The sequence below is a fragment of the Ostrinia nubilalis genome, chromosome 4 (genome assembly GCF_963855985.1).
Source record: "Ostrinia nubilalis chromosome 4, ilOstNubi1.1, whole genome shotgun sequence".
NCBI classification, from domain to species: Eukaryota; Metazoa; Arthropoda; class Insecta; order Lepidoptera; family Crambidae; genus Ostrinia; species Ostrinia nubilalis.
Window position 1 is genome coordinate 13,114,999 of NC_087091.1, and position 15,953 is coordinate 13,130,951.

General features: G+C 38.8%; 1 protein-coding gene across 1 annotated transcript in view; it reads right to left on the minus strand.

Annotated features, from left to right (window-relative positions):
- LOC135071207 (dedicator of cytokinesis protein 4) overlaps positions 1 to 15,953 on the minus strand; it is a 76,884-nt gene that overhangs the window by 40,386 nt on the left and 20,545 nt on the right. The window contains exons 5-11 of the mRNA XM_063964982.1: positions 9,304 to 9,418; positions 7,776 to 8,060; positions 5,930 to 6,142; positions 5,147 to 5,246; positions 4,826 to 5,061; positions 3,153 to 3,312; positions 445 to 568 (exon numbers count right to left, since the gene is read on the minus strand). Coding sequence (XP_063821052.1) covers positions 445 to 568; positions 3,153 to 3,312; positions 4,826 to 5,061; positions 5,147 to 5,246; positions 5,930 to 6,142; positions 7,776 to 8,060; positions 9,304 to 9,418 — 1,233 coding nt within the window. The remainder of the gene's footprint in view (positions 1 to 444; positions 569 to 3,152; positions 3,313 to 4,825; positions 5,062 to 5,146; positions 5,247 to 5,929; positions 6,143 to 7,775; positions 8,061 to 9,303; positions 9,419 to 15,953) is intronic.

Here is a 15,953-nt window from a genome sequence, read left to right on the forward strand (position 1 = left end):
ACTCCGGCGCTAGTGCCCCCAAATTCTGTTGTCGGTCATACGCGACTGCGGCGGTTAATGGGTTAATAAGTTAAAGCAAAATAACTTTAGGCTTGAACGATTAAACGTTGCGCTAAACTATTTTAAGGCCTATTTCTTATCCATGTTCAGTGCGTTCACTGATTACAATCTAATTTGTAGGGTGGTATATTTTAAATAGAACACAATGTAATCGTATTATTATGATGAAGGACGTAGAAGCGGCACGGGAGGGTATTTTTGCTGACGTCAAACATTAGCAAGACTTCAGATTTGTTTGCTCTATCACGTTTTAATATATCAATGCCACCTCTCCCCCACCGCTCATATACCTCAAGCATTAACTGTGTTAAGTGCTATTCCTATAAGTATTTACTCTGGGCTGCCAGTATATGTATATGGTAATAAACAGAAACATAAACTTACTTGGTAGGATCATCACATTTGTAGACATACAGCTCGTGAGCCCCGTCCCTAAGCGTAGCGCCGCTCGCTTCCATGAGCCGAGCGAACGAGAAGCCGAATAGCTTCCTCTCATTCTTGTCGCGAGCTAAAACATTATAATACGTTTGTTTTATTTAAAATGTAAAAATGACATAAATAATGTGGAATGCAAAACTAAAATTTGAAATTAAGATGAATATGATATTTATTTTTAAATGCAATAGGTGAAGGATACAGTAAATATGAATACATTTTATTTTAATTTATTCAAAATCTACAGAGTTCTTTTTAACACGATATACACGTATGTTGATCGATTGGTAGTAGGGTTTGTACCCGGGTAATCCCGGAACCGAAAGAACCGGGAAAACCCGGGTTTTTTCGACAGCTTAAGAACCGGGTTTTAAAAATTCAAAACCCGGTTCTTTCGGTACTTTCGGGTTTTGCATATTTATCTAAAAATCTGTTATAGGTATTAGGCATGAGTCGTAACAAGAATATTGCGAACGTATAGAGAACCTAAAGATATCAGATTAGCTACTAATAAAGATTACCTACTTATTGGTTTTGTATTTTGTTTTTTTATGAGATATGTAAATATTTTAAGCATTTTTCTTACAATTTTTTAAAATCACTGGATTATTTTTTTTGCGCTTACGCTGCGACAGGTTATACAGAAGATTGACGAGTATAACTTGCCACTATGCTTGGCGTTCGTAGACTATGAGAAGGTCTTCGATTCGTTCGGGTCTTGGGCAGTGCTTACAGTCTCTTCAGCGGTCCCGTATTGACTATCGGTATATCGAGGTGCTGAAGTGCTTGTACAAAAACGCCACCATGTCGGTCCGAGTACAGGAGCAGAGCACGAGGACGATTCCTCTGCAGTGAGGCGTTAGGCAGGGAGATGTTATATCTCCTAAACTGTTCACCACTGCATTGGAAGACGCTTTCAAACTCCTTGAATGGAAAGGATTCGGCATAAACATTAATGGCGAGTACATCACTCACCTTCGGTTTGCCCACGATACTGATTGTGGTCATGGCAGAATCGTTGTAAGATCTTGGCACAATGCTCAAAGACCTTAATCGAGTTTCCTAACAGGTAGGCCTGAGGATGAATATGGACAAAACAAAGCTTATGTCCAATGTCCATGTTGCGCCCTACCCAGTTTCGGTTGGGAGCTCAATCCTCGAGATTGTTGACGATCCAGCTAGGTAGGTCGAATTTCGAAAAGGGGGTCAATCGTCGAATCCAACTCGGCTAGGCAGCGTTCGGGTAACTACGCAACATCTTTTCATCCAAAATACCTCAGTGCCTGAGGACGAAAGTCTACAAGCAATGTGTGTTTCCAGTGATGACTTATGGCTCGGAAACATGGCCTCTCACTATAGGCCTTATACAGAAGCTCAAAGTTGCACAGCGTGCTATGGAGAGGGCTATGCTCGGTGTTTCTATACGAGATCGAATCAGAAATGAGGAGATCCGTAAATGAACTAAAATAGCGACTTTAGTTCATTTACGGATCTCCTCATTTCTATGTCAGCGGATTCAGCGGACATAGCCCGACGCGGACGCAGAACTGACGGCCGATGGGGCAGGAAGGTCCTGGAATGGAGGCCGCGTACCGGAAAACGCAGCGTGGAACGTCCACCCACAAGGTGGACCGACGACATCATAAAGGTAGCAGGGAAGCGCTGGACGCAGGCCGCTACCAATCGATCAACATGAAAAGCATTGGGGGAGGTTTATGTTCAGCAGTGGACGTCCTATCCTATGGTTTAAAATTAAATGATGATGATGATGATATTTTTGTGTGAGAGTTGGCAACACTCCTTCTCCTTTATTTGCTTTGCATCTGACAGTCAATATATAAATAGTCAAATATATCGATAAGTTGGATGAAAAAGACTGATTGTGGTACCTCAATTGAAAACTAATTATTTTACTTTTTTTTATTTTTGGGAGTAGAATTTAGTAAAAATAGAAAAATATTGTAAATCATGTTTGTTGATTATTCCTAGTCCATTTAAAGAAGTGTTATTTCAATAAAAAAAACATAATAAAAGTATTGTTTTTTTGGAACCGAAAGAACCGAAAAAACCGGGGCTCCCGGTTCTTATGACCACCAGACCCGAAAAACCCGGTTCCTCAAACCAGAACCGATTCTGCATTCCCTAATTGGTAGCGGCAATCGATCAACATGGAAAGCATTGGGGGAGGCCTATGTTCAGCAGTGGACGTCCTATGGCTGAAATGATGATGATGATGATGATGATGATGATGATGATGATGATGATGATGATGATACACGTATGTATTTGACTACATGTTCTGTCAGTAATAATTCTCATAAACGAAAGGAAATACTTGGGGAGTTTTTTTTCTAAAAAGGGTATTAGTAATTTGTGCCCAAAGAATTATTGCTAACCCCTCCAAAGCTAAGATATGCTTGTTTTAGGAATGTGTTTAGCAAATAGTTCAGCGGTAAGGATCAAACTAGCGTTTCTCGAAAATAAGAAAGATTAGGAACTATTTTTGCATTAACCGTTTGAACTTTCAAGACATTTTTGTTGCAAAATAGCGCCAATTACCACCAATTACTACTAATTATTACTACCAATTACTAATTACTACATTACGATTATTATTTAATTTTTATTACCGCAATGTTTACATTGATGGCACTTACTTGAACAATGCCTGAATTCAATCCGCACGTGCGCGTGAGTGAACGTCTCTAGCGGTACAGTAAGACGTAACTGCTCGCCCCACGATGGGCTGTTGTTGTGGTACAGCACTAGCGACTCATATGATGTACTGCCGTTGCCGCTAGCGCCCCATACGCACTCCTGTAGTGTCATAAATAAACAAAATAAGTTGAAACTTCACTTGAAAACAAAATACTTCACTTAAATATACAGGGTGTTAGGTAAATGGGTATATGAGCCGACACTAGCCCATGTTAACATGGTCATGTAAATGGTATGGTGAAGTCAGAAATTGGATATCATCATTTTATTTTTTTAAATTTTCATACAAAATAAATTTTATAAAATACGATTTTTGTGAAAATTAAAATAATTAAAATGAAGATATCAATTTTCTGACTTCACCATACCATTTACATGACCATGTTAACATGGGCTAGTGTCGGCTCATATACCCATTTACCTAACACCCTGTATAAAAAATATAAAAAAGAATCGTCGAAAACAAATAAGTGCTTGGGTTTGAATAGGTTAATGCACGATTCTATGGTAAGAACGCAGGAAAAAACTACTGAGTTGATTAATTAAAGATGAGCATTTTACATGCGGATGGGGCTGCAAGCTTCTGGAGTGCAAAATCAAAAATATTTATTCAGTTTAGACCACCAGTGGCACTTATGAACGTCAAAATGTAGTAAAAATAAAAAATAAAAGGTAGCAGGCACTATACATGTCTCCTTATCTTTTGGGCCCTACCAGCGCTTCCAGACAAACATATGGCAAGTGCTGAGAAGAAACGCCGGAACAAACTCAGTCACCACTAATTGCCAGGAATTATCTAACGGTAAGAAGAATAACCAAATTCAAGTACATCAAATATGTGCAGACTGAACTGACCACGCATCCTTGTCATCAATATAGTCTCGAACCTTGTAGTAACCCTTTGGACATAAGGGTATTTTTTATATGTATCTTAAATTTCTTTATTGGCAATTCGACAAGGTTGTGTGGTATTTTGTTAAATATGGTAATACATTTCCCCAAGAATGAATTACCTATTTTTTGCAGGCTACGTACCGGAACACGCAGCGTGAGACGTCCACCCACGACATCATTAAGGTAGCAGGAAGGCGCTGCATGCAGGCCGATACCAACCGGTCAATATGGAAATCATTGGGAGTTGGCAGTGGACGTCCTATGGTTGAAATGATGATGATGTTGATGAATATTTTACAAGCACACTCACGTGGTCACTTACTATGGGCCTCATAAGAAGGCTCAAGGTCACCCAAAGGGCGATGGAGCGTGCTATGCTCGGAGTTTCCCTACGTGATCGAATCAGAAATGAGGAGATTCGTAGGAGAACCAGAGTGACTGACATAGCCCGCAGAATCGCTTAAATAAAGTGGCAGTGGGCGGGGCACATAGCTCGTAGAGCTGATGGCCGCTGGGGCAGGAAAGTTCTTGAGTGGCGACCACGAGCCGGAAGACGTAGCGTGGGCAGGCCTCCCACTAGGTGGACCGATGATCTGGTGAGGGTCGCGGGAGGTGCCTGGATGCGAGCGGCGCAGGATCGGTCTTCGTGGAAATCCTTGGGGGAGGCCTTTGTCCAGCAGTGGACGTCTTTCGGCTGAAACGAACGAACGATACTCACACTTATAACTTGACCCGTATTATCATGCACACTGACAGTGGCCAACACATTCTTGGCAGTGCTCTTCCCACCCCTTTCAAACTCTGCCCGCTCCAAGGTCAAGTAGAGGTCATTGCGGACGTCTCCAGGCATTATCACGTCGGGGAATCCTCTTTTGGCTGTGATGGTAGCCCCTGAGGACACCGCCTCTGATATGCTCCCAGTGTGGGTTAGTAGGCGAAGAGCTACCACTATACCTGGAATGGATATAAACACGATAAGCCATTTTCAGGAGAAAATAATGTTGATATCATTTATTGATTTTTTTTTCGAAATGCATACCGTAATTTGGTTGTCCAGGTAAAATATTGCACTTGTTTGTTTGTTTCCGTATCAGCATGTCATGTAGCTGATGAAAGTCTTTTTCCTCACATTGATAAACCTGGAAATAAGAATGATCAAATATAATAAATAATTAATTAATCAAATCAAAAGTTAGTTGAGCACGAAACTACAGGTTTAATTAAATATTATATTGAACACAAGATCTTTTTGACTTTCTTCATCAGAAGCTAAAATTCCCATTCTCACGTCACGTCCCCTGAGCGACGAGTACTCTTTTCCTAACGTTTCTTCCTGGACTTTATATCAATACTGCGGTCATCTGGCTTCCTCTTCACTGTCCTTAAATTTTTTGTCGTATTATCAGACATACCTTAAACCTTAAATTTCTCATTTTCACGTCACGTCCCCTGAGCGACGAGTACTCTTTTCCTAACGTTTCTTCCTGGACTTTATATCAATACTGCGGTCATCTGGCTTTCTCTTCACTGTCCTTAAATTTTGAGTCGTATTCTCAGACATACCTTAAAAGTATACTCCTTTTCGTTAGGATGCTGTCCCGGCTGCCTCAAGAACTCAGCCAGGGACAGTACCCCTGCGCCCAGAGGTCTCCTGGCCACCGGTCCTCGTCTCTCCCCTGTCCCACTCCCACTGCTCCCTGCTCCTGCCCATCTCCCCACGCGAACCACCCACGCTACCAGCCATAGTTCCCTGCATCCATTTGACTTCTATCCCCAACTACCTAAGCCAAATTTTTTTGTCTTGTTTAATTTGAGCACATACCTTAAAAGTATACTCCTTTTCGCTAGGATGCTGTCCCGGCTGCCTCAAGAACTCTGCCAGGGACAGTACCCCTGCGCCTAGAGGTCTCCTGGCCACGGGTCCTCGTCTCTCCCCTGTCCCACTCCCACTGCTCCCTGCGCCTGCCCATCTCCCCACGCGAACCACCCACGCCACCAGCCATAGTTCCCGGGACAAATCTGTCGTTGAGAGATCCTGAAACACATCCCCATTATTTTAGTATTTATAGGATAATACCGATAATTCAACATTTTATCAGGATGTTAATGGGAATTCATGTGCAAATTAAGCTACATTTTTATTAATGTAAGTTTCCGATATTAAAAACGGGTGTTTTTATTTGTACAACACAAATAAAAACATTGATGTTCAAAATTATATCAATACATATTTAATTATTTACAGATTCAATGTAAACACAAATAATATTGATTGATTTATTTCACCATAATCATTACTCATACTGCAATTTAATTAAATAATACAGCAATGTTTACTGTTTTTGTGGCTTTAAAAGTACAATAACATTCACATCGAAATTACCTCCGAACATCCTGTAACGAAACCCGTCGCGTCAACTAATAAGAAACGATGGGATTACAAAATCTTAATACCAGTCCGGCTAGACCAGCTGGAAAGTAACTAGTCGACTAGCCGAGTAGACTGGTCGCTAGACAAAAACTTGACGCGCCGTATCGGGCCTCATGTGGTAAACGACAGTTCAAGAAACCCGATTCTTATAATCACTGCAATTTCGATATGTTTTTTTTTTTTTTTTTTATGCTAGCCAAGGCAGGTATTTGACCGCAATCGCACCTGGTGTTAAGTGAGATGCAGTCTAGGATGGTACATATCTGCCCTGTAAGTGCCTATTCACTCTCGCCTTGAAAACGCCCGGATTATAGTGTTCAGGAAATACAGCAGCAGGCAGCGAATTCCAGTCCCTAGCTGTTCGCATTATAAAGGAGTCGTCGAAACGCTTAGTGCGAGCTGGTGGTACACGATGTAATGGCGTAAAGGCGATTTAGTTATCGCTTGACATGGCAGGTATACTTTATGTTATTGTAAATAATAATTACTTGCATATAAATAGGAACCAGACAACAAAGCAAAAGGTCAGGGTCTCGAATGAAAATAAGAAATGAGAAGAATGTAAATAATAATTTTATTTGGCGGTTCCCTCTATATGTAGATATAATTTGATTTCCTAACGCCTCTTAAATAAATTAATATAATATGCTGAGATCTTACAGCTTCTAATAATGTTACGAATATTGTGTTTCGCTATCCTAACCCTAAACCGCTGAGAGCAGTTGAGCTCTTTTCGCGTCATGTAGCTATAAGAGTAGATCGACTTCATCCCCACTGGCCTTGTGTCCCCTCATGCTATATAAAAGTTATTTACACAATACTTACGGCAAACAGCGTGCTGTTAGCGTGGAGTCTGTCTACATAGTTGGAGAACCCGTCTCTCGCTATCCTGACCCTGAACCGCTCTGATACCGGTTGAGCTCTTCTCGCGTCGTGGAGCCATAAGAGTAATTCAGCTTCGTCCTCACTGCCCATGTGTCTCAAGTCTCTCATGCTACACACCAAGTAAAATTTATTTACACAATACTTACAGCGAACAGCGTGCTGTTAGCGTGGAGTCTATCTACGTAGTTGGAGAACCCATCTCTCGCTATCCTAACTCTAAACCTCTCTGATAGCGGTTGAGCTCTTCTCGCGTCGTGGAGCCATAAGAGTAATTCAGCTTCGTCCTCACTGCCCATGTGTCTCAAGTCTCTCATGCTACACACCAAGTAAAATTTATTTACACAATACTTACAGCGAACAGCGTACTGTTTGCGTGGAGTCTATCTACGTAGTTGGAGAACCCATCTCTCGCTATCCTGACTCTAAATCTCTCTGATAGGGGTTGAGCTCTTCTCGCGTCGTGGAGCCATAAGAGTAATTCAGCTTCGTCCCCGCTGGCCGTGTGTCCGAAGTCTCTCATGCTGCACATTAGATGGTGGGATTGGGCCGCTGTGGTGGGGATGGTGGTGCCATTTGTGAGGGTACCGGAGTTGAAGCTGCTGCCAGAACCGCCAGCTCTTCGGAGGGTGCCACGCCACTGGGTAGAAAAAATATAGGTTTATGCAAAATATTAAGATATTTTGGGTTTTATGTCTAACGTAAGTGCAGACATTCGTCAGTTTGATAAAGATTGTTTATTAAATTAACGCAGGTAGACCCAGACATTTAACTATGTATAGGTTTAGCGCATAACAATGTGTAATGGGCCATGTAACATAAATATTTGCCTGGTATAATTAACTAACTAGGGAAAATTGCATTTCATCTTATCAGGCGTTATTTCCAGTGTCATCACAAAATAACAATCATTATTGGCCTACATTAAGATATCGACTTAAGTCACCATTTAAAATACCGAGTAGTCACTATGTATATCATTTCAAAAGCGTAAATAACGTATTTCTCTCCGTTATTTACTTATCCACTTCATAAAATAAACTTTGAAGTAATTATCTGCGTTAATTAACTAAGTGACGATAGTTTTCTGTTTCGACGCTTACATGCCAGTTCAGTGGAACCATGCAACGATAATAACATAACGAGGGGCTAAGCACATGTCCTTTTAGGTATACGTGGACCGCCACATCGAGACTAGGCACTCATGGATTATTCCATTTTGTTCTGAAGAACGTGGAATTTTTAGTGTTCTCATTTCCCCTCAAGACCATTTCACTCAACTTAATTTTTCAGGTGAATTGAGTCGACTTAAAAATGAAAAAAAAAAGTTGAATTAAATCTGGTGAACATATGCGAAGACCTGGTTGAATTAATTCCTAGGTGAACAAAGGCGAATTCATTAATCTGGGTGATATCACCTGGGTGAAATGGTTCCGAGGTGAAATTAGGTCACCAAAAATTCCACTTTCTTCACCCAGGCGAACAAAGTGGAATAAACCACACTCGTACGCGAGAGAAAACATTTTGCTGAACTGTTCAAACATTGTAACTGCATGTTATGCTGTTTACAGGGCTATCTAGACTCAGACGTGCTCGTTGGACACTTTCTAGTTATTTAATATCCTTAGCATATTCCACGGCTAGTTACTATCGTTTTAGTAATGACTGGTACATATCCAAAGCTAAAACGCCGGTAGAAGAATGTTATGTTTTTTCCGGAAGACGTAGTGTGGGCAGGCTTCCCACTAGGTGCACCGACGATCTGGTGAAGGTCGCGGGAGGCGCCTGGATGCGGGCGACGCCGCAGGATCGATCTTTGTGGAAATCCTTGGGGGAAGCTTTTGTTCAGCAGTAGAAACGAACGATTATTTTTAGGTACTCACTGCTGCCGCGCGCTCTGCACTTTCAACGTGCACCCTGTATAGTTCCACTAAACTGATGTCCTCAGGCTCCACGGCAGCTGCTCCTCGGCGTGGCACCAGCTCAAGACCGAGTTTTCTATAACAATGCAAGTTAACACTTAAGATTACTGAATGAAAAAAAAAACTACAAATCAGAATCCTACCTACAGCAGGACGCAAGCCATCAAATTCTTTTATTACTTAGGCAGGTACAAGGCTTTGGCCTTATAAATTCAATGAATTTTGCGGTAGATAAGTCTTTAGTTGAGAGTGGAGTTCGAAATGATTTTAAGGTAACTTCATTCCCACATAAAAGAGGGGACCCCTTTTCCCGCTTTTTCGCTCATATTTGTTAGTAGTTGTATGCTTATTATTTATATGGAAGAATACTAACCTGCACAACACTTCTAAAAACAAATCTGATAATCTAATAACGACCACAACAATACCATTAAGTCTCCACTCCACGACAGAGTCAGGGTCAAATTAATAGTGACTCCAGCTACAAATCACGCGGCCTCAGCTCCGAACCAAATTGCAATCTCGCAAGGGACCCAGCATTTGTGTGATTCGTGTTCATGACAATAATTACTTTTTAATTACATAACTAAGTAATTTAAATTCTAGTAGTTTAACCCATTCTTTAGGGCTCTTTTCCTCGATATACCTATCTCGTTTTTTGCAGGATCCCGTTTATTAGTATACGTGTTTTAATATTAACATTCACAGGAACATCTCGTTTGCTGTGTCCCGTAAAAAACCGATCCGTACGAATTTGGAATTAGAATTTCAAACAGACTTGTGTGACACGGCAGTCCAATTTTGCAGGATTCTGCATGACTGGATTTCGCAAAACGGGATTGCCGTTGGAAAGGGCATTTTGTGGTACAGTAAGCAGCATCAAATAGTTCGTGACAACCAAAGTAGCCAAAAAGTTCGAATCACGTCTTTGTTACTATTGGGATAAGGTTGTGTTGACTTTTTGGCCACTTAGGGTGTCACAAACTATTTGACGCTGGCTGTACTTACATACGTACAGGATAAAACAAATGAATGAAATAGTAAACCTAAACCAACTTGTTTCAGTGAAATAACATGCACATTTTACCGCCTACGTGAGACCAAATCCGTATGACGAATACTTAACTCGAAAAGTTAGCGACCACAAAAAAGGCGTAATAAAACCGCAAAGTGAAACGCTGACATTCTATAACGAATGCAGGGTCTCCTGGTTCTTTGAAAAATCAAGCAAATAGTCACAGCTCGCAAATATTATGAATCACTTGAAAAACATTCTGGGAATTACCTGCGGCGTGAACAGGTTATAATAAAGTAGGCTCTCGCAGCTGAAACGATGGTACAGACGAGGGCACATCAAGCTTAGCACTGTAAATCTTACGTGGTTGTGATAAAAGCCATTTTCCAATAAAAATTCTAGTCTGATGTGCTGTCGTCTCTACAAAGGGAAAAGGTGCTGTTTTACAAAAAACAAACAAAGTCTTTAAAAGGTTTAACTATTATTTTTGTGTTTTAAATAGACGCATAGACTGTTGTATGAATCACAGACAATCAAGGTGTTTATTACTATTAGTCCTGCTGTTATTTCCGCAGGATTTGTGATAACAGAACCATTATGTTTCACACTTTTTTTTTATATTTTGTGTATCTTTTGCATATCTATTCGTTTTCATAAATATGTTCTTTATCATTAAACTCCATCTAAACATCGGGTTTAATAAAAAGCCTCCATTCAAACAAAAGACTTAAACGAGCTCCGAAATGTGTAGCACTCGTACATGCGACAGAATATCAAGCTTAAGCATTGTGGCATCTTATGACGTTGCAGTAAGTGCGATTTTGCAATAAAAAATATATTAGTCAGATGAGTTTGTTGTACACGTAACCACGAAAAAGGCCACGGTTAATTCGGTACTCATAAAAGACCGCCAATCGTTTCTTATTAATAAGCTGCATAAAATGTTTAAACTATAAACGGATCGTTCAAATAAAATAACAGTTAAAAACCCTTTAAATTACTGTAAACGTTTCAAATTTTCTTGTCGATTCCCGAATTAAAGCGCCAAAGACTGCGAATACATAATTATATGTTTTAGAAGACTATTTTAAAAGCCAAATTAGATGACGGGTAATCGGTCACGTAATCGCCGTTGTAGCCGAGCTTTCAATCAAATCACGTACAACAGCTTTCGACATACGCAAAAAGCTGCCTTAACGGTTTGTGAAAGAGCTTAAATTGAAATAAAATTCGAGTTTGTAACCTCATATCTGCATATACTTAGAAAGAAATCATATTACACAAGAGTTGCTTATACTTGAATTCTGATGAAAGGTTTCGCACAGCTTTTGTGGAATGCAGTCAGCAGGTTGCGAATAGATTTAGTGCTACGAGTAGATATCTCGGGCGAGGAGTTACATTCATTAAATGAAGGCGATTATTATAATTTTAAATTGTATAAGCTAAGCGACAAGAAAAAAAACTACAAGTCTCAAAATTTGCCAAACAATGGCAGTTAATTTAAATATTAGTCTGTGTGGTATTCCGCGTACACTATCTAAAATAATACTAAATTAAGATATTTTATTTTAATCACGTAGACATCGATGGGAGATTTGACTATACAATACTCAATGACAGTCATGAAAATTGAACGTCAATTTTTTTAGGTAGGTATTTAGATATTACATTTGAGCTGCAGTTGTACCTAACTGTAGCAATATAAAATTCATGTATGAAGCACTGTTACGAACACAATGACTAATCGCTATTTAAGCGCCTGTAACTGATTTAATGTAATTCCCTTTCAAATACCTAAGGAGGAAAAATAAATTCTGGTGACATATTATTCATTCAAAACATTAAACACCACGTAATTTTATTGAGGATGTTCAAAACCATGAAATGAATTGATTTATTTCAGCGGTTATTTTATCAAATTACTTTACCTAAACAAATTATTATAGGTATACCTAGTTATTTGACAGAATTTAAAGTTAAATTAAAACTAAAATGTTGTAGGATTAAGCGCCCACAGCAGTCGCTTTTGATGTTATCTTAATAAGGAGGTCTATTAAAAAAACTGCCCCAATCAGAAGTCAGAGAAGAAAAAACTGAATGTAATGAAACTTTTTAACATTCCCATCTTTCTATCACGGGGAATGCTTAGTATTCTTCAAATCCTGAACTACAAACCCATTTCTTCACTCATCCCAAATTAGTATTCCTAGCTCAACCCATTACATAATTTCGTTATTCTACCCAAATGCATTCCTTACTCAACCCAAAGTAAATATACCAAAAATAAGTATGGATAGCAAAACTACATTCACTGTTTTTTCAGAAATTTAATAATGATAAATACATAGTATGTACTTTGGGGGAGGCCTATGTTCAGCAGTGGACGTCCTATAGCTGAAATGATGATGATGATGATGTACATTGATTTATAATTAAACTAGCTTTCCGCCCGCGGCTTCGCCCGCGTGGAATTTTGTCTGTCACAGAAAAACTTTATCGCGCGCGTCCCTGTTTCAAAAACCGGGATAAAAACTATCCTATGTTCTTTCCCGGGACTCAAACTATCTCTATGCCAAATTTCATCAAAATCGGTTGCGAGGTTTAAGCGGGAAAGCGTAACAGACAGACAGACAGACAGAGTTACTTTCGCATTTATAATATTAGTTGGGATAAAGAAAAATAAAAAACATCACCTACATGAAAAAATGATAGATATGAATATGTTGATTAACTAAAATATATCAAAGATTTTATTTTATTTTAAGGTAAATACATAAACAAATTAAGAGGCTGAAAACTTTTACCACGGGATCAGCTGTCCAGATGAATACTTTTATTATTTTTCTTTTGTCATCTCATACCGCTTGAAAAAAAAGATGAAATACATTGTATTATTTCAAATATTTGTACATTCATGAACAAGTATCTAGGGAAAAAAGTATACGCCATCGCTTGGTTATAATGATTTAATAAAAAATCACAGTCGTTTGATTTATAGTAGATTTATAGTGGATTTATAGTAGATTCTAATTAGTCATTATTTGATTTGTGTCCTTTTGTGAAAAACGTATTTCAAATATATTATTGTATATCAGAATTCCTGCAGTTTTATTTAATAGAACGATCTTAACACAAAAGTTAACTAAGCTTAAATTTCTAAAAAATATATTTTTATTCTGACCGTACATAAAAATCGTATATTTTTAATTGGTTTTAAAATGGGTTGAGCTAGGAATGTTTTTGGGGTGAATAAGGAACATAAAATTAAAAATTTGTTGTGGGTAGAGTAAGGAACAAAAGTGGGTTGAGTAAGGAAAAAATAATGAGTGGGTTGAGTTGTCGTGGGTCGAATATGGAATAACCCAAAAATATCTTATGTAGTATCAGGCATTTCTGAACCTAATGGCATGTCATAGCAAGTTAGGACATGTAGGTAGAATAATCGAGAAATATTGAACCCTGAACGCCAATATACATTTTAGGTCGATTTGACCGATGAGGCTCGAGTTCGGCGTGCACCAAAAGGTCGCCAAACCAGTTCCGAGCGACACTGGCTGATGTCTGGCAATGCCTGTGGCACGTTGCCATCCGATGGACAGTCGACAGCACATCACCTATACATTTTTGTTGCATTTTGACCTATACTACAACGATATATGATACCAGTGTTAAGCTTAATGCGGGACGAGTAATCTATCATCGACATTTTTTATTTGCCATAACATACATAATTATTTTAAAACATCAGTTAGGCACTACTTAATTCTAAGGCTGCATGCAGATATGTCCTCAGATACATTATTTATTTTACATAAAACTGTAAACAGCAAGGAGAACGAGATAACCAGATAAATATCTACTAATAATCATGTTTATGTGATGAGTGGTAACATCAACTATCTACTAATATTTATACGATATTATTAGTACTTAATATCAAAGGGGATCAACATGAAGATGTAAGTTTGTATGGTAAGCCCCAATTACTTCTCAAAAAATGCTCTTATGTTTTATGCTTTTGGACCAGACTAAACTTTTGCGACAGACCGTATGACAGACAGAAGCTAATAAATATAATAAAAATAAGTAGAATTAAATAAGCTTGCAAGTGCTTGCTTCGCAAATTGGCACGTGCCTTATCGTAGATCCCATTGAACGTTTCAAACAAATCAGTCAAATTCTTCATAACAATCTTCCAAAATAATAAAACCACCCAAAGACGTAACGGACTAAAGCTTTAAAGCTATTGCATAAGTAAGAACGGCAAATATAGCAAATACGACTGGATAGCATCACTCACGACATCCAAACTGGTAAATCCAGTTTATCTAAATCTTTTTGGCATAGAACTTTAGGCTTTACGCAACCGAACATAGACTATACAAAAACTCGTGTGAATTCTAAATTTTGAGCTCACATTTTGCATTTTAATACGCCTTAAGCACAGACATATCTCGCTGCGCTGCTTTTGTATATTTCCGTTAGTAAAAGAGGAATCCATTGCGTATCCCTTCAACGGATATATTCCCGGAATAAAAGCGGCAAGCCGCGTGGTTCCGGCTGAGTAGAATGGAACAACTGAGGAACAAAAATGCGTCTGCATCTGGACAAAGCGTGGGGTTGAAGGCCAACAGAACTCCTCTATTTTCTTCTGGTAAAATGGGGAGGGATTTTTTTCTGCAGTGGGCACAAACTTAACTGACCTGTAGTAGGCCTAGGATGCGCGCCTTGATAAACTTTTATCGAGGCATTTTATCGATTTTGCACGATAAGCTCATACATTTGTCGCCTAAAATCGTCGATAAGATTTTATAAAAACGCGCACTCTAGCCCGGCTGAAAACCCAGCGGTGCGGACGATGATGATAAAAAATGGCTTAAAAGACTTTAGATACCTACATAAAATAAAATAATAGTTTTTTGGATGTGCTCTAATAAGAAGTGGGTGGAACGTTTCGGATGGCGTATCAGGAGGTCTCCGTTTGCACTCTTTGAGGGTTGCTTACGTTTAGCAGTGCACTGTTGTGGCTGAAATATGATGATCTGACATAACATATCAGTGAATAATGTATTATTTAATTGGAAAGATATGGGCTGCCAAAACAACATTATGCAGTGCAGCAAAAAGATCTACCTATCTGTCGCAAACAAGTTCTATGTGGGCGAAGAGATATTCTTAAACGATATAGACTTCTTTATAACTTTATTTTCTACGAGAAAGTATGTAAATATTTGCAAAGATAATTGAAATAACTATAGTTTAAATAAAATTTTCATGAATCACGGGATTTTACACGAAGTTAACATTTAACAGTAATCAAAATTTTAGACCAAAACGACAAACAAACACGTTGTTTATTTTATAAAACTTAAAGCACAGAATACATAATTAGCTTAAAGTTACATAACAGCTGCGTTACATAATAAAACTCACAAATCATTCCGATAAAGTGACTTAAGCGACCTAGAAAGTTTAAAATGCATTCTTATCGATATTTGCATATTACAAGGTAAACGTGAGTTCCAGCAGCATGCAACACCGAATTCAACAAAACTATGTTTTTATCCGTTTCAAGCGTTTTATGTTTTTTAAAAAT